Source organism: Paroedura picta, chromosome 12 (assembly GCF_049243985.1).
Source record: "Paroedura picta isolate Pp20150507F chromosome 12, Ppicta_v3.0, whole genome shotgun sequence".
NCBI lineage: Eukaryota > Metazoa > Chordata > Lepidosauria > Squamata > Gekkonidae > Paroedura > Paroedura picta.
Genome location: NC_135380.1, coordinates 11,553,755 through 11,567,385, shown reverse-complemented (window position 1 = coordinate 11,567,385; position 13,631 = coordinate 11,553,755). Strand labels below are relative to the sequence as shown.

General features: G+C 47.3%; 1 protein-coding gene across 2 annotated transcripts; it reads left to right on the top strand.

The window, feature by feature from the left end:
* The first annotated feature begins 1,018 nt into the window (after positions 1 to 1,018).
* FAM118B (family with sequence similarity 118 member B) lies at positions 1,019 to 12,910 on the top strand. 2 transcript variants are annotated; one of them, XM_077306460.1, is made up of 9 exons: positions 1,021 to 1,165; positions 3,868 to 3,917; positions 5,154 to 5,237; positions 5,468 to 5,720; positions 6,854 to 7,081; positions 8,535 to 8,663; positions 9,683 to 9,968; positions 11,268 to 11,324; positions 12,361 to 12,910. In XM_077306460.1, the coding sequence occupies exons 3-9, from the start codon at positions 5,161 to 5,163 to the stop codon at positions 12,363 to 12,365; spliced, it is 1,035 nt and encodes a 344-aa protein (XP_077162575.1). In that variant the 5' UTR covers positions 1,021 to 1,165; positions 3,868 to 3,917; positions 5,154 to 5,160; the 3' UTR covers positions 12,366 to 12,910. The 2 variants fall into 2 exon arrangements, with proteins under 2 accessions (XP_077162573.1, XP_077162575.1); XM_077306458.1 differs by lacking the exon at positions 12,361 to 12,910 and having other exon boundaries at positions 1,019 to 1,165; positions 11,268 to 12,352.
* Positions 12,911 to 13,631: the final 721 nt, after the last annotated feature.

The following is a 13,631-nucleotide window of genomic DNA, read 5'->3' as shown; positions in this document are numbered from 1 at the left end:
TGCGGAATGCCAAAAGCTCCCACAGGGCCCTCTGCTCTTCCAGGAGCTCATTCCATCAGGTCAGGGCCAGGACTGAAGCCCTCATTGTCTGCATGCACACAGCAGCTCACACCCTGAATAAAAGTCTGTTGGTCTTAAAGGTGTCGCTGGACTCAGTTTGCTCTGTTCTGTAAACAAGGCGTGTTTCTTTGGGTGCAGTGATAAATACCCTTTACCATCCTTTGTGCTTACCACCCACCCTAAAGCATTCTAGGGCTGGCGATTTACTTTTGGCTGTCCCTAATAACTGACCTATGAGCCTCTTGTGGCGCAGAGTGGTAAGGCAGCCATCTGAAAGCTTTGCCCATGAGGCTGGGAGTTCAATCCCAGCAGCCGGCTCAAGGTTGACTCAGCCTTCCATCCTTCCGAGGTCGGTAAAATGAGTACCCAGCTGGGGGATAAACGGTAATGACTGGGGAAGGCACTGGCAAACCATCCCGTATTGAGTCTGCCATGAAAACGCTGGAGGGCGTCATCCCAAGGGTCAGACTAGCTGACACTTCTCCATGCACTTCCCCAGAACCCGCCTGCAATTCTAACCACCCCCTAAATCTATCAATTACTTCTCTCTCTCTATCTTCCTCTCCTCACTTATGGGGATGCTTCCACGCTTGGGTGGCCACAGATGGGACTAGCAGCAAGTCTCTTATAATCACTTCTTTCCCCCGGGCAGCAAAGCGTCTGCCATTCCTCACTAACCTTGACATTTTTATAACCCCCCGATGCGTTTGTGAACCACAACCGAACCCAAAGGGGCTGCTTTGACTATTCCAGCAAGGAACCGGCCAGTCTTCATGATCACGCTGCATACTTGTTGTGGCGCCGTTGCCTACTACTCGTTTACTCCCTCCTGATAGCTATACTCTTCTGATTCTGCCCCATCATCAGCGGGAAGCGGGCATGGCATGGCCAGCCCTTGAACACAACGCGGCTGGTCTTAAAGGCGCCGCGGGACCCAAATGTTGCAGCTGCCATAGAGAAGAGAAAAGCCGCCCCCCAGCCGCCACTTCCGATCACAAAGCGAGCCGGGGTGGGAAGGTCGCTCTAGCTCCGCCACTGGCGCAGGGAGAGAGGGAGATGAGCTTGCCGCTTCCTGCTGCTGCCGCCGGTCGCTTCGCCCCGCAAGGTGAGGCTCTCGTGGGCTGCGGGCGCCCTGGCAGGGGGAGGGTGGCTGGGTGGGGCGCGCGAGGCTCCCTCGGGCCGCCCCAAATCCCCGGGCGTGCAAACGGTTGCGTGGGAACCAGGGCGGGGGGAAATGCCTTTGCTGGGGCCGGGAATGCTACGAATAAGGTCGCCCAGACGCTGGAGCCGGTGCCGGGGGGCTCGTTTCCATGTCTTCCCCTGCGAAAGCAAAGCAGCGGGCGGGTTGGAGGCGTAGAGCCGCGAGGCTGAGCTCGTTTCCTCGGAAGGAAGCCCCCTCGGGGGTGCCCTTCCAGGGGGCTTTGCTGAAGGGTACCTTGCATCCCTCCGCTGGGGAAGATCTGCACTGGGGCTGGAACGGTCGATGGGCGTGGGGCAGGGGTAGCCAAAGTGCGGCCTTCCAGAGGTCCATGGACTACAATTCCCATGAGCCCCTGCCAGCGAATGCAGTAGTCCCCTACGACCCAAACTGATTGGTTTAACCCACTGGGTCCCAGTAAGAGTTATGCTGAGGCTCTCGCAATTTCTATTTTCTAATGTTATTGTTTATGATTATTATTGTTATATTGTTATTACTGTTGCCTGTTACCATATGTTAATTGTATCTCCTCCTGTTTTCTGTAAACCGCCCTGAGCCCTCGGGGAGGGCGGTATATAAATATAATAATAAATAAATAAACATCACTGGCAGTCTTCAAGCAAAGGTTGGATGCACACTTTTCTTGGATGCTTTAGGATGCTTTCGGCTGATCCTGCGTTGAGCAGGGGGTTGGACTAGATGGCCTGTATGGACCTTCCAACTCTATGATTCTGTGATTCTATGATCCTGCATAGAGCAGAGGGTTGGACTAGATGGCCTGTATGGCCCCTTCCAACTCTATGATTCTATGATTCTATCTGGAGGGCCACCGTTTGCCCACCCCTGCAGATCTGGGCTACTGACTTTGGTGGGTTTGCTTGGAATATTAGTGTGTGGCCTCCGCCGGGAAGAATCCCAGGAGCAAGACTCTCATTTGGATCTCTCACTTGAAGTTTCTACCCCCCTGTTCCATTACAGGAAATAATTTATCTTCATATAAAAAATTCTTAGTCATTCCCCCGCCCTCGGGTCTTGCAGAGAGGAGCTTTGTTGCTCAGTTCAGCAGGAGAGCTTCCTGCTTCAGAAGTATTGTAGAAATTCCTTCTTATTTTTTTTTTCCCTGCCTGGCTGACTTAAGATGTTTGGTTTTCTGTCCTGATGCAGAGAAGGAGAAGCTTTCTGTACTAGGAAAGAATTAGTCAGGTCACAGTAGGTTCTCTCCTTGCCTGCCCCCAGGGTTGGAATGAGATTGTTCTGGTCAGTCAGGCAACAACTCCCTCCCCTCCCTTTCTTCCAGTGCTGTGAGGTTTCCTTGCCAGCAGCCCTCGCCTTCCCTCCAAGAAATCACAAAACACACCGGTGATGCAAGCACTTAAAGCAGAGTTCTACCCTTCTAAGTCAATGGATTTTGGAGGGTGTAACTCAACTAAGCACGGTGTTGCTGGTGATTCAGACAAAATGCGAGACGGAAGTCCCTGGTTCAAATCTTGGTCACCGAGTGGCTTAGGAAAGCAACTGTCTTGGCCCATTCTATGCTAACTGTAATTTGGGAACATTAATGCTGACCTGTTGGAAGGGCTGGGCCCGGTGGATGCTTACGTTACGGAAATCTTGCCAAAATCTGGTCGGTGCCTGGAGGAGAGTTCTTCCTGGAACCCTGTCTATGCCACCGTGAGCTCCATGCAGGAAGAAAAAGCAGAATATAAAGGGAATGTATTTATTTATTTGTATTTATATACCGCCCTCCCCTGAGGCTTAGGACAGTTTACATAAAATGTACAAGTGGTGCGTAGAACTTCATTTTCATAACTCAGGTTGAAGGATTAGCTATCCTTTGAATTTAATTTCAAAGACATTTTAGTTGATTTTAGTTGATTCATCATGCATATTTAAAACTGCATATGCCAAAAATAATTTACAGGTAGCAAAAAAACAATTTGGAACAACAACAAAAAGGGCTTGCAGATGATGCCTGTGTTTTGGGATACCCCATCTTGAAAAAGACATTCCTTTCCAAAAAGGAGAGAAGATCAGTCACTGCTTCTCGGATGGGGCTGGCCACCCTCGATTTGTACTATAGCAGAATGATGAACGCTCTTTTAAAAGAACGTTTGCGCCTTATCACTCGTTCAAATGAGTAAAACAGATTAGTCAGCTAAATATTACTGCCTTCCTATCCTGCTTGTGTTGCTGTATCTGCTAACCAGCAGGATTAAACTAGCAGACTTCTCTGTCAGCGTGACGATTCTCTAGCGAAATACAAGGCCGTACTTTCATTAGTAATAACCACCATTATCCTTAAGTGCCCAAGTGTCTCAGCATTACAAAATGAATTTGAAAATAGAAAGAATGTTGATTGCCACCTTTGCCAGCTTTCTCAGGTGCAGGGGAATGGATGGAAAGTGCGCATTTTGTTAGCAGTACTTCCTTTCAACCTGCAAGGGATATCATCCAACCAAATTCTGTATTTTTCTTTGAAGGAGACAGGGTTTTCCCCACAGAAAAAAATTAGTACTTTAGCACTTGTCCCCGTTGTTTCTGCATAAATGCTTAGCAGAGTTTTAAAAAAATTGTCCCATCTAAACACTTAATTTTCCTCCCTCATCTAGCTTAACACCAGTTTCATCTGCCTGGGAGGACCACATCTCCTCATAGAAAGGTAAAGACACGAGTAGAAAATCTGCATGGTTTGACTTGTAAAGAAACAAAAGCTTCAGTGAAAAGAAAGGAAGCTTCCAAGTAACAGGTCTTCAGATGACCACCTTGGATATTTCATGCTTTTACTCGCATTTGAAAATGCGTGCCGACTTAAATTTTCATCCTACAAAGCTTGTGGGTTTGGTCTCCTCCAGATAGCCATTCGCCCCTTACAAAGGAGGGAATTCAGGTGACCCTTAGCCACAGTCCTGCTCTTCACAAGAAACTACTCCAGAAACTGTAATTGGTCCAAAATGCAGCAGTATAGGTCCCAACTGGGACCCAGTGATGGGCATGTATACCGCCAGTGCTTTCTCAGCTCTATTGGCTCCAGTTTGGAGACCAGATCAGATTCAAGCTCGGTATGGTCTGGGACCAGCATGTTTACAGGACTGCCTCTCCCACTACGTCCCCCTGAGAGCATTAAGGTTGAGTATGGTGGGGTGAGGCAGGTCCATGCCCTCGGGGATTTCTGGTAAGTGTACAAAGCAGAACTTAAGGGGGAGCTTGAAAGTTATACATGTGAGTTACGACTTATCTATCTTAATATTTTTGTATGTATGTAGTTATGAAGAGCGGTGTCTTCTAGTCTGGCGAGCCAGGTTTGATTCCCTGCTCCTCCACATGCAGCCAGCTGGATGGCCTTGGGCTCATTACAGCCCTGATAGGGCTGTTCTGACTGAGCAGTAAGATCAGGGCTCTCTCAGCCTCACCTCCCTCACAGGGTGTCTGCTGTGGGGAGAGGAAAGGGAAGGCGATTGGAAGCTGCTTTGAGTCTCCTTCTGGCAGAGAAAAGCAGCCTATAAAAACCAACTCTTCTTTTTCTTTAGTGAATAAATATTTGAGATCATTCACTGATTAAAGTAATTTTTACCTCACTTTTCTCCATGGTTCAAGGCAGTTTAACTTAAAACATGCATAACACAGTGAAACTGTGACCTGTGATTCACTGCTGCCCTTTCAGGGACGGGTAACCGTAAATTGCAGGTTGCGTTTCTGCACGATAACTCTTTGGTTGCCCTTTACATGCTGTCTTAGTTGAGATTAAGATCTGGGACTGACTACAGACAGCACATTCTTTGGGCAACGGTGGAGAAAGCAGCGATTATAGACATAAGTGCTGTTCCTGGATGAGTTTTTCCTGCTCACCTCTAAGATTGTTCTCTACATGTTTGTGTTTCTTCTCTTTGCCTTCCAGAAACTGGATGGCTTCTAATGTGAGTCTGACTCTGGATAAAGAAGCTTTGTTGGAAGATGGGATTCCCCCTGCAAAAAAGCCCAGGTGAGCATCACGGTATACTGCCAAGGAGCATAAGCATCTAGTTTATTATAGGTGAAACATTGGTCTGATCCTGCAGGCCTGTTCTTCTGTATATATTTATCTTTAAAGTGTTAAGAATATATCTGATTATATATATTTTCATAAAGGGCCCTTAGCTATCATTTCCCCCAAATGCAGACGTGTTGATACAGTGCCGCATGCTCTCCCCCCCCCCCTTTCTCTGCCTGCAGGAAATTGTTGCCAAGTCTGAAAACCAAACGCCCCCAGGAGCTCGTGCTGGTGATCGGGACTGGGATAAGTGCAGCTGTTGCGCCTCAAGTGCCGGCCCTGAAATCATGGAAAGGCCTAATCCAGGCCTTGCTGGACGCTGCTATCGACTTCGACCTCCTCGAAGATGAAGAACGGAAAAAGTTTCAGAAGTGTCTCCGAGAAGATAAGAACCTCATCCACGTCGCCCATGACCTTATCCAGAAATTGTCGCCGGTGAGTGAGCTGCGCTCAGAAGTGAACGATTTGCAAACTTCAGAGGGGGAAAAAACACTTCCCGCTCCCTTCCTTCTGGAAACTTAAAATATATATATGTATTTATAATGACATGCATAGCCCACCTCTCTTGGTCCTGCCATTAGGCAGGAAGATCTGCTTCAGTTTACAGCACTGAATCAGACCCTTGGTTATCTTCAAGCTTGCTTGAACTTCCCCTGAAAACATACATTGGAGGCTATATTCTCCCTAATCTGAAGGGAGTTGTCTTTCCCATTTTTGTCCTATCCCATTCTGTTTGGATCTCCAAGGATGTCAGGATGGTGTATGTGGGCCTTATCGCTTCTGTTTTATCTTAACACTGTGAGGTATGCTGAGCTCAGAGGGAGATTTGTCAGAAACCCCCGTGTATTTCTGCCGTGATTATATCTCTGCTGAGATTTAGTGTGTCCCTCTGGCTTGACCTGTATGCCCTGATGTAACCCAGATGCTTTCATTTGACACACTGAGGTTGATTTCCAGTTGTATTTCATGCATACCAACCTCCCCAAACATTTCTCACCTACTTTCCCTTATTGCCCTCTATTTCCCTCCACATTGGTTTCTTTACTTCCCAATCTTTCCGTCCCTTGATCCCTGCACTATTATCTCCATATTATGACTTGCTTTGAACTGTGCCTGGTTCGAGTTCCCTGGCGAACCTTGAGCCCCTATATCTACCCTATACTTTGTGGGTCAGTTCTGACTATGCTTTCAACCTAGATGCTTGCATTTCTAATAAAGAAACTTTAATTCAAAGAGCTTGCTTATTTAGTATTCGAAGTCTCTCACAGTTAGTCAGAACTGCATTTGGAGCATTTGGTGAACTTTTTGGGTGGAATGGGGAATGTACTCCTGTGTCCTAGAGCCTGGCATTCACTTTATGTCTGAACTGAGCTTCAGGTATCTGTGTGCTACATGAAAGGGGCATTTGGTCAATGAAGCACTCTTGTCAGATAACTATTTGCAGTCTTGAGACTTTCCCTCTGCTTGCTAGCTCTTGGCAAGCAAATCTCTACTCCCTGCTGTTGAAATGAAAGTACTTTATTAATGTGTTGACTGTGCCCTTGGCGTGACCTCCTTTTGTTTGGCAGCGCACAAGCAATGTCCGTTCCACGTTCTTCAAAGACTGCTTGTATGAGGTCTTCGATGACTTGGAGTCCAAAATGGAAGACACCGGGAAGCAGCTGCTTCAGTCTGTGCTCCATCTGATGGAGAACGGAGCCCTCGTGCTCACCACCAACTTCGACAACCTGCTGGAAATTTATGCTGCGGACCAAGGGAAGCAGCTCGAATCTCTCGACCTCACAGATGAGAAAAAGGTGACCGGATACGCTTGGGCTTCTAAATGGCAGTGCATCTACCTCGGAAATCCATAGACTTCTAGGGGCCGCCCCCAGCTTGGGAGAAGCAGTGGTCTTTTCCAGGTGGTGGAGCTAATAAAACACACAGCCGCTGTGATCCTAACAGTTGGGACAGGCTTTCTCAACCAGGGTTTTGTGAAACCCTGGGGTTCCTTGATGGCCCTGGAAGGGCTTTCTGAGTGGCTGGGAGTTAATTAATTTTAAAATATATTTTTAAATTGTGTTAAACATTTATCTGGCGATATGACCATATATGCTTCCCAACCATATTCTGCATGATGACACCACTTCTTGGGTTTCTCAAAGCCTGAAGAATTTTTCAGCCAATCATCTACCATTTCCATTGTGGAGAAAAAGACTTGATCTGTAGAGCAATTAGACTCCAGTGATGTCTAGTAATGTCAGCGGCCATCTGAACTTCTGGAAAGAGCCACATAAACCCTGGGGAGCTCTTGCGTAACCCCCGCCTTACACGGGAAATTCAAAATTCAGAATCTTTGTACAGCAAAAGCAGCATGGCAGGTACCATTTTGTCTTCGTATGGATATACGCACACCTGTACACCCACAAAAAACCACACCCTTCATTCTGCTTTTGTTGTACAACGAAACTAGGGTTGCAAGGAATTCAGCAATAGGTAAGCCAGCTACCTCCTGTACCTTAGTCAAATTTGTTTAGATTGGCATGCTGCATCATTGTCTTTCCTCGGGTTTTCCAAACAGAATTTTGAGCATGATACAGAGGTGCAACAGGGGTGTTCTGGGGGGATGGTCGAGTTAAGAGCCATCTTGGTGTAGTAGTTAAGAGCGGCGGCTTCTAATCTTGATTCCCCAGTCCTCTACATGCAGCCAGCTGGGTGACCTCGGGCTAGTCCCAGTTCTGTTAGAGCTGTTCTCTCTCAGCCCCACCTACCTCACAGGGTGTCTGTTGTGGGGAATGGACCCATCTGGGGTGGCCCTAGAAGTTGGGCTGTGAGGTGGGATCCGTGTACAGAATCTTTCCTTAGGCAGATGCCTCGATTATGCTGCCGTTCCAAAAACAAGATGCCATCTCTTATGCTGCAGAGTTGTGAACGCTTGCTGGCATTCCAGCATACGTCTTAGAGCGCCCTTGTGAACAAAATCCATTTGACCTGCAGAGGTTGAGAATAACTTCCCTAGTTTTAGATTGTTTGCAGACGTATAGGATTCTATCTTATCTGTAGATGCTGGGAGTACCTTTTGAGGAGGAGAAACATCTACACAGTGTTGAATTTCTGGAATGCAGGCCTGCTGAGGTATGAAGGCATTCCAGTCTTGAACGGCTAACCTCTTGGCCAAGGGTCATCCTTTTAGAGAAGCCAAGCGGCCTGTTCCGCACATTTCTTCTTGAATGTTGAGCATTTCTTCTCTCTCTCCCCCCTCGCATGCAGGTGCTGGAGTGGGCACAGGAGAAAAGGAAGCTCAGCGTTTTACACATCCATGGAGTGTACACAAACCCCAGTGGAATAGTGCTGCATCCCGCTGGCTACCAGAATGTCTTACGCAACACAGAGGTTATGGTGAGCCGTGTAGCTTTGACCTCTGGGGTGGGTTGCCTTTCACCGTGGGCAAATGCTTCCAGAACGTAAGAAGACGCAAGCTTTTCAGCTATGTGAAACCCAAGGCTAGATTCAGTCTTCTAAAGCAGGGGTGGTCAACCTGTGGGCCTCCAGAGGTCCATGGACTACAATTCCCATGAGCCCCTGCCAGCATTCGCTGGCAGGGGCTCATGGGAATTGTAGTCCATGAACATCTGGAGGACCACAGGTTGACTACCCCTGTTCTAAAGGTCAGGGATTACCAAGATAGATATGGCTGCCTGAATCGATAGCTAAGCTTTGCACAGAGGCATACATCAATGCCTACGCATAGCTCTCTAAATGCATGTTCTAATACAGGTCGGAGTGGGCTGGGCACAGTCGGTCTCCACTGCATTCCTTTGGGTGGGATGAGCAACGGAGGGATCCATGTTCTCACGCAGTTGGTTGAACGCAAGCACGTGGTTGACATGCCACTGGAGTGGAACTGGACTGCAGAGTTGGGACCAATAAAAATTGTACTCTCTCATCCTGGAACACGTATGTCAATCCGTCAGCAGTCTTTTTTTGTGGCAGCTAACCAAAGGAATGAGTCACTTAAGAAGAAGAGCTGTTTTTTTGGAGGGCAACAGGCTCCCTCTTGCACTCATCTTTCCATAGCTCAAGCTTTGACTCGTATAGAGCGTTTATGCACTGGGAACTTCACTGCCCCAGCGCCCATGCAGGAGCACAAATTGGGGGCAAATGAGGCTTACTGGGCCAAATGCTCCCCCATGTGGGTGCAGGAAGAGGTGGGGCAACCTGACCCAACTAAAACTCCAGCCTTTGCAGCCCAGTATAAAACCTCCAGTGCGTAAACGGTCATAGACTGGCTGATGGGTGTTGGGCTGCAGTTGGAGGGTGCTGCTCTGGCAACGAGGAACAAGCCAAGTTGACCTCGTTTCCTTGCCATCCTACAATGCCTTTGTTCTTGCTAAGGTATCTATCTTTTTCTCTTGAAGCGGGAGATCCAGAAGTTGTACGAAACAAAATCCTTCTTGTTTCTGGGCTGTGGCTGGACTGTGGACGATACCACGTTTCAAGCCCTCTTCCTAGAAGCTGTGAAGCACAAATCCGACTTGGAGCATTTTATGCTTGTGCGCCGCGGCGACGTGGACGAGTTCAAGAAGCTCCGAGAGAACATGCTCGACAAAGGGATTAAAGTGATCTCCTACGGGAACGAATACGCAGACCTGCCTGAATATTTCGAGAGGCTGACCGATGAGATCTCCAGCCGGGGTCGAGCAGGTAGGAGCACCTGCTGTTGGGCCAGGGGTCATCTGGGATAGCTTACTGGGACAATGTCTCTGTGTTGGCCTCATTGCATTTTGATCAAAATAGGTTTTTTCCTCTCTTGCCTACTTTTACTTGTAAGAGAGAAAAGTACCCTGCAAAAGGAAGATTCAGGAAGTTGGCATCTTGGGAACGGAACGTAAGGTACAGACTGTGGGTTAATGCAGCAAGATTGGTTTCAGATTCAGCTTTACTTTCACTGAAAAAACAATGGGCAGAGTTGTTAGAAGGTAGATAGGGAATTCCTGTTAGGACAGTGGTAGGGCTATGTATCAAAAAAAGTAATTTTGGGAGTTCAGGCCTATTGGATATGAATTTTTTCCCTGTATTTCTGAAAAATCCCCAATCCCAATACTGTTATGGTACTCAGATCTGGGATCTTCAAGAAATCCTGAATTTTTTCCGGTCCAATAAGAAGGAAAATGCCAATTTTAAAAAAGCCTGCCCCTGGGACTGGCTTGTCTCCTGTAGCAGAGTGTAAACCAAGCCACAAGAGAAGCTGGCCCCAGGACATGTGTGTGAGAGGGAGGTCTCTTCATAGACCTGGCTGGGAGCTCTCAAATGATCATAAAGCTGCTAATCCCTGAATAAAAGCAAAAAAAAAAAGTCTTTTATTCGGGCTGAGCTGTATTGGCAGCCAATGAGATTTTCTGCTAATTAATCAGCTTAAATAATAGTACTTTCCCAGCTCGGTTTATGCCAAATGCACACTTCTAGACTGTGGAGGCCATAGAAGTGGCTGTGGAGGATGATGAAGCTTCAATATTCTGCTACATGGTCCTCCTTGCAGTAAGCAAACTCACCATAAATTAGTTAAAATGCACAAATTAAGCGAATAATCTTCTTGGCATAATTTATCCAAGCCATTGCAGGATTCTGGATTTTTTGTCCTGGAACTGTAATGATTTTGTTCTGCAGAGTACACACATTCTGTTTGCGTGTTCTGTAAATTTATTAACTCCCACAAATTCGGGAAACCCTTCCAGAGTCATCAAGAAACCCCAGGGTTTCAGAAAACCCTGGGTTAGAGTGATGAATACACTTGGGAGTATGGCCTCTCCCAACGTATTAACCAATGGGCAGTTGCAGAATTGACAACATCTGTTCCATCACAGGAAAGCAGTTTTGAAATGGGAGATTGTCACAAGTGCAGGCTGATCCCTGACCTCTCTGGTAGTCCGGTCTGAGTTTGGGTGAAAATACTAGCTGATCTGTCACCCTCCAATCACGACTTTGTCCCCTCCAATCTGCCAGGTCTGCCTCGAGAAGGACAGCTAAATGGCACAGCTGGAACACACACTGAAAAGAAAGGTATGGAGTTTACTTAATCCTCTCTCCCCTTGAGGCCAGCTTTGGACAACCAGCAGTTCCCCTAGGCGCTTGAAACAATACATTCACGGCATGTGTCACAAAGGTGCAGGAGTTAGCAGAGAAAGGCACTCAGCAGAAAGCTGATGCTCCCTTGGTGAGAATGGGGGAGGCATTTAAAGGAGCTCCTGCCCAGCTGTTGTGATGGCAGAGGATCGGAGGAATAAGGATGAGAGCGCCCTAGAGCCTCTCAGCTGGGCTTATTCCAACACTGGTGGGGTGGAGCTTGCGCGCATTATGTGCCCCTCTTGCAAAAGACATGTAGAGAACACAAAATGAGATTGGAAAGCTTGCTTTGTCAAATCCCTATGTAGAGTGGAAGTGAGACAAATAACACGTCTTTTCGTGGTTGCAGGCGGGTTTACGTGGAATATCCTCCCTCCACTGAATAATTATCAGCACTAAAAGGGCTACTCTCACACAACAGCAAGAAACAAAAAATGGCCTCAATTTGACTTTGTAAATCTCCCCTCCCCTGCAAGCTATTTTAAATTTTCCAGCAATCAGGAACTGTTAGCTCAGATGGAAGCCTATATATGCAAGGACAGTGGACAGGTGACCATTTTCTTGGACATCTGCTTGTCCCATTTCCCCCTCCCAAGGCTAAATATCCTCACAAGTCTATCAATGGCAACTAGCCGGGATGGCCAAAGGGAGCCTCCATAGGGAGAGGCAGTAAACCTGTGATTACTAGATTACTAGTTGGCTGCTCTGCCGTGATGGTCAGCCACTGTGAGAAATAAGATCATGGACTGACCTAACAGGGCACTAGGTATCTCCCAGTGTTTTTTGAATAGCACTTCCATAGAACAGGTCTTGAATGTAAGTATGGTGCTCGAAAAAAGCACGAGGAGTGATTCAGCTACGGGGAATGACTTGCAAGGTGTCCCTTTCAAAAACAAACCAATATATTAGCTGTTTGTTAACAAATCCTTCTGGAAGTTAAAGTGATGTGTCAGAATGTTTCCTGTTGCTTTAGTTTAAGGGCAGGGTCTGCAGTGCCCACCCCGATGATAGAAGACCCTAACCTCTGATCAGAGTGCAGCTGCTGAGCTTGCATGCAGCACCCACAGGAAAATCCTGTGCTGGCAACCGAAAGTAAGACCCTGGCGGCTCACACTAAAGCATGCGACTCTCAAGGTCACTCCAGAAGGGAAAAGGAAGCATTATTTTCTCTGCAGCTGGTTCTTGAGGTGCCCGAGTTTCAGCTGCGGCTCTGACATGTGAAACGTAAAATGTAAAACTCCTTGACTTTGGCACAACCCCCATGGGCCCTCCTGACCTGGGCAGGAAGATTCATCCGCATCAATGCAATGTCCTTTTTCTATTTAAGATGGTCTTTTGCAGGGAGATCTGGCGGTTCTCCTCAGGCGAGAGTTAGTGCTTTTTGTATTCTGTAACTGTTTCGACTGAAACGTGGAGCATTTTTTTTTTAAACGACTTGAAGCTCTAGTTTTCTAGTCCTTTCTTTATACAGTGTTTTTATATGTCTGAAGTTATAAATAAAAAGCTGTTCATTTGTCTCTTGAGTGGGAGAGCTCTTTGAGGGTCCTCAACCTAGCCCAAGATAAAAGGTGTAATGCTACGTGTATATGGATGATTCTTAAAATATTTGCCTTCAGAGGAACTTTTCCCATTCAGCCCTTAGGGAGAGTTCAGTATAACGCCCTGATCATAGCAGAAACCTGACCAGTCCCCTGGGAGACTGGGCAAAGAGAGGGCATGAGATCATGAAGGAGTTGGTTTTTATAACCCACTTTTCACTGCATGAAGGCGTCTCAAAGCGGCTTACCATCACCTTTGCCTTCCTCTTCCCACAACGGCCACCCTGCGAGGGAGGTGGGGCTGAGAGAGCCTTGACAGAACTCTTCTGTGAAAACGGCACTATCAGGACTGAGACTAGCCCAAGGTCACCCAAGCTGGCTGCATATGGAAGAGCAAGGCTGGCCAGATTAGAAGCGGCTGCTTTTAACCACTACACCAAGGTGGTTCTTTGAGGATGGGAACTATTCTGCAGCTGCCCTTCTCATAGAGGGACTTTAGCATTCCCCGAAACAGGAAATGGCTCACTTGACATGTAGTAGCATCCGGATTCAATCCCCCTGGCACCACTGATCTATCAGATCTTAAGGGCTGAAAGAGCAACCGCAGACTAGAGGGACGGACATCTGAATCCTGTATAAGGCAGCTTCCTCAAAGACAATCGAAATTCCCCCTCCCCAACAGTTAGTTGCTGGCTTTCTCCCTGGC

Excerpts from the sequence above, each read along its gene's own strand:
- FAM118B (XM_077306458.1), top strand. The coding sequence starts at position 5,161 with ATGGCTTCTAATGTGAGTCTGACTCTGGATAAAGAAGCTTTGTTGGAA. Across the intron at positions 7,082-8,534 it reads ACCTCACAGATGAGAAAAAG|GTGCTGGAGTGGGCACAGGA; the intron begins GTGACCGGATAC and ends CCTCGCATGCAG. Across the intron at positions 8,664-9,682 it reads TACGCAACACAGAGGTTATG|CGGGAGATCCAGAAGTTGTA; the intron begins GTGAGCCGTGTA and ends TTTCTCTTGAAG.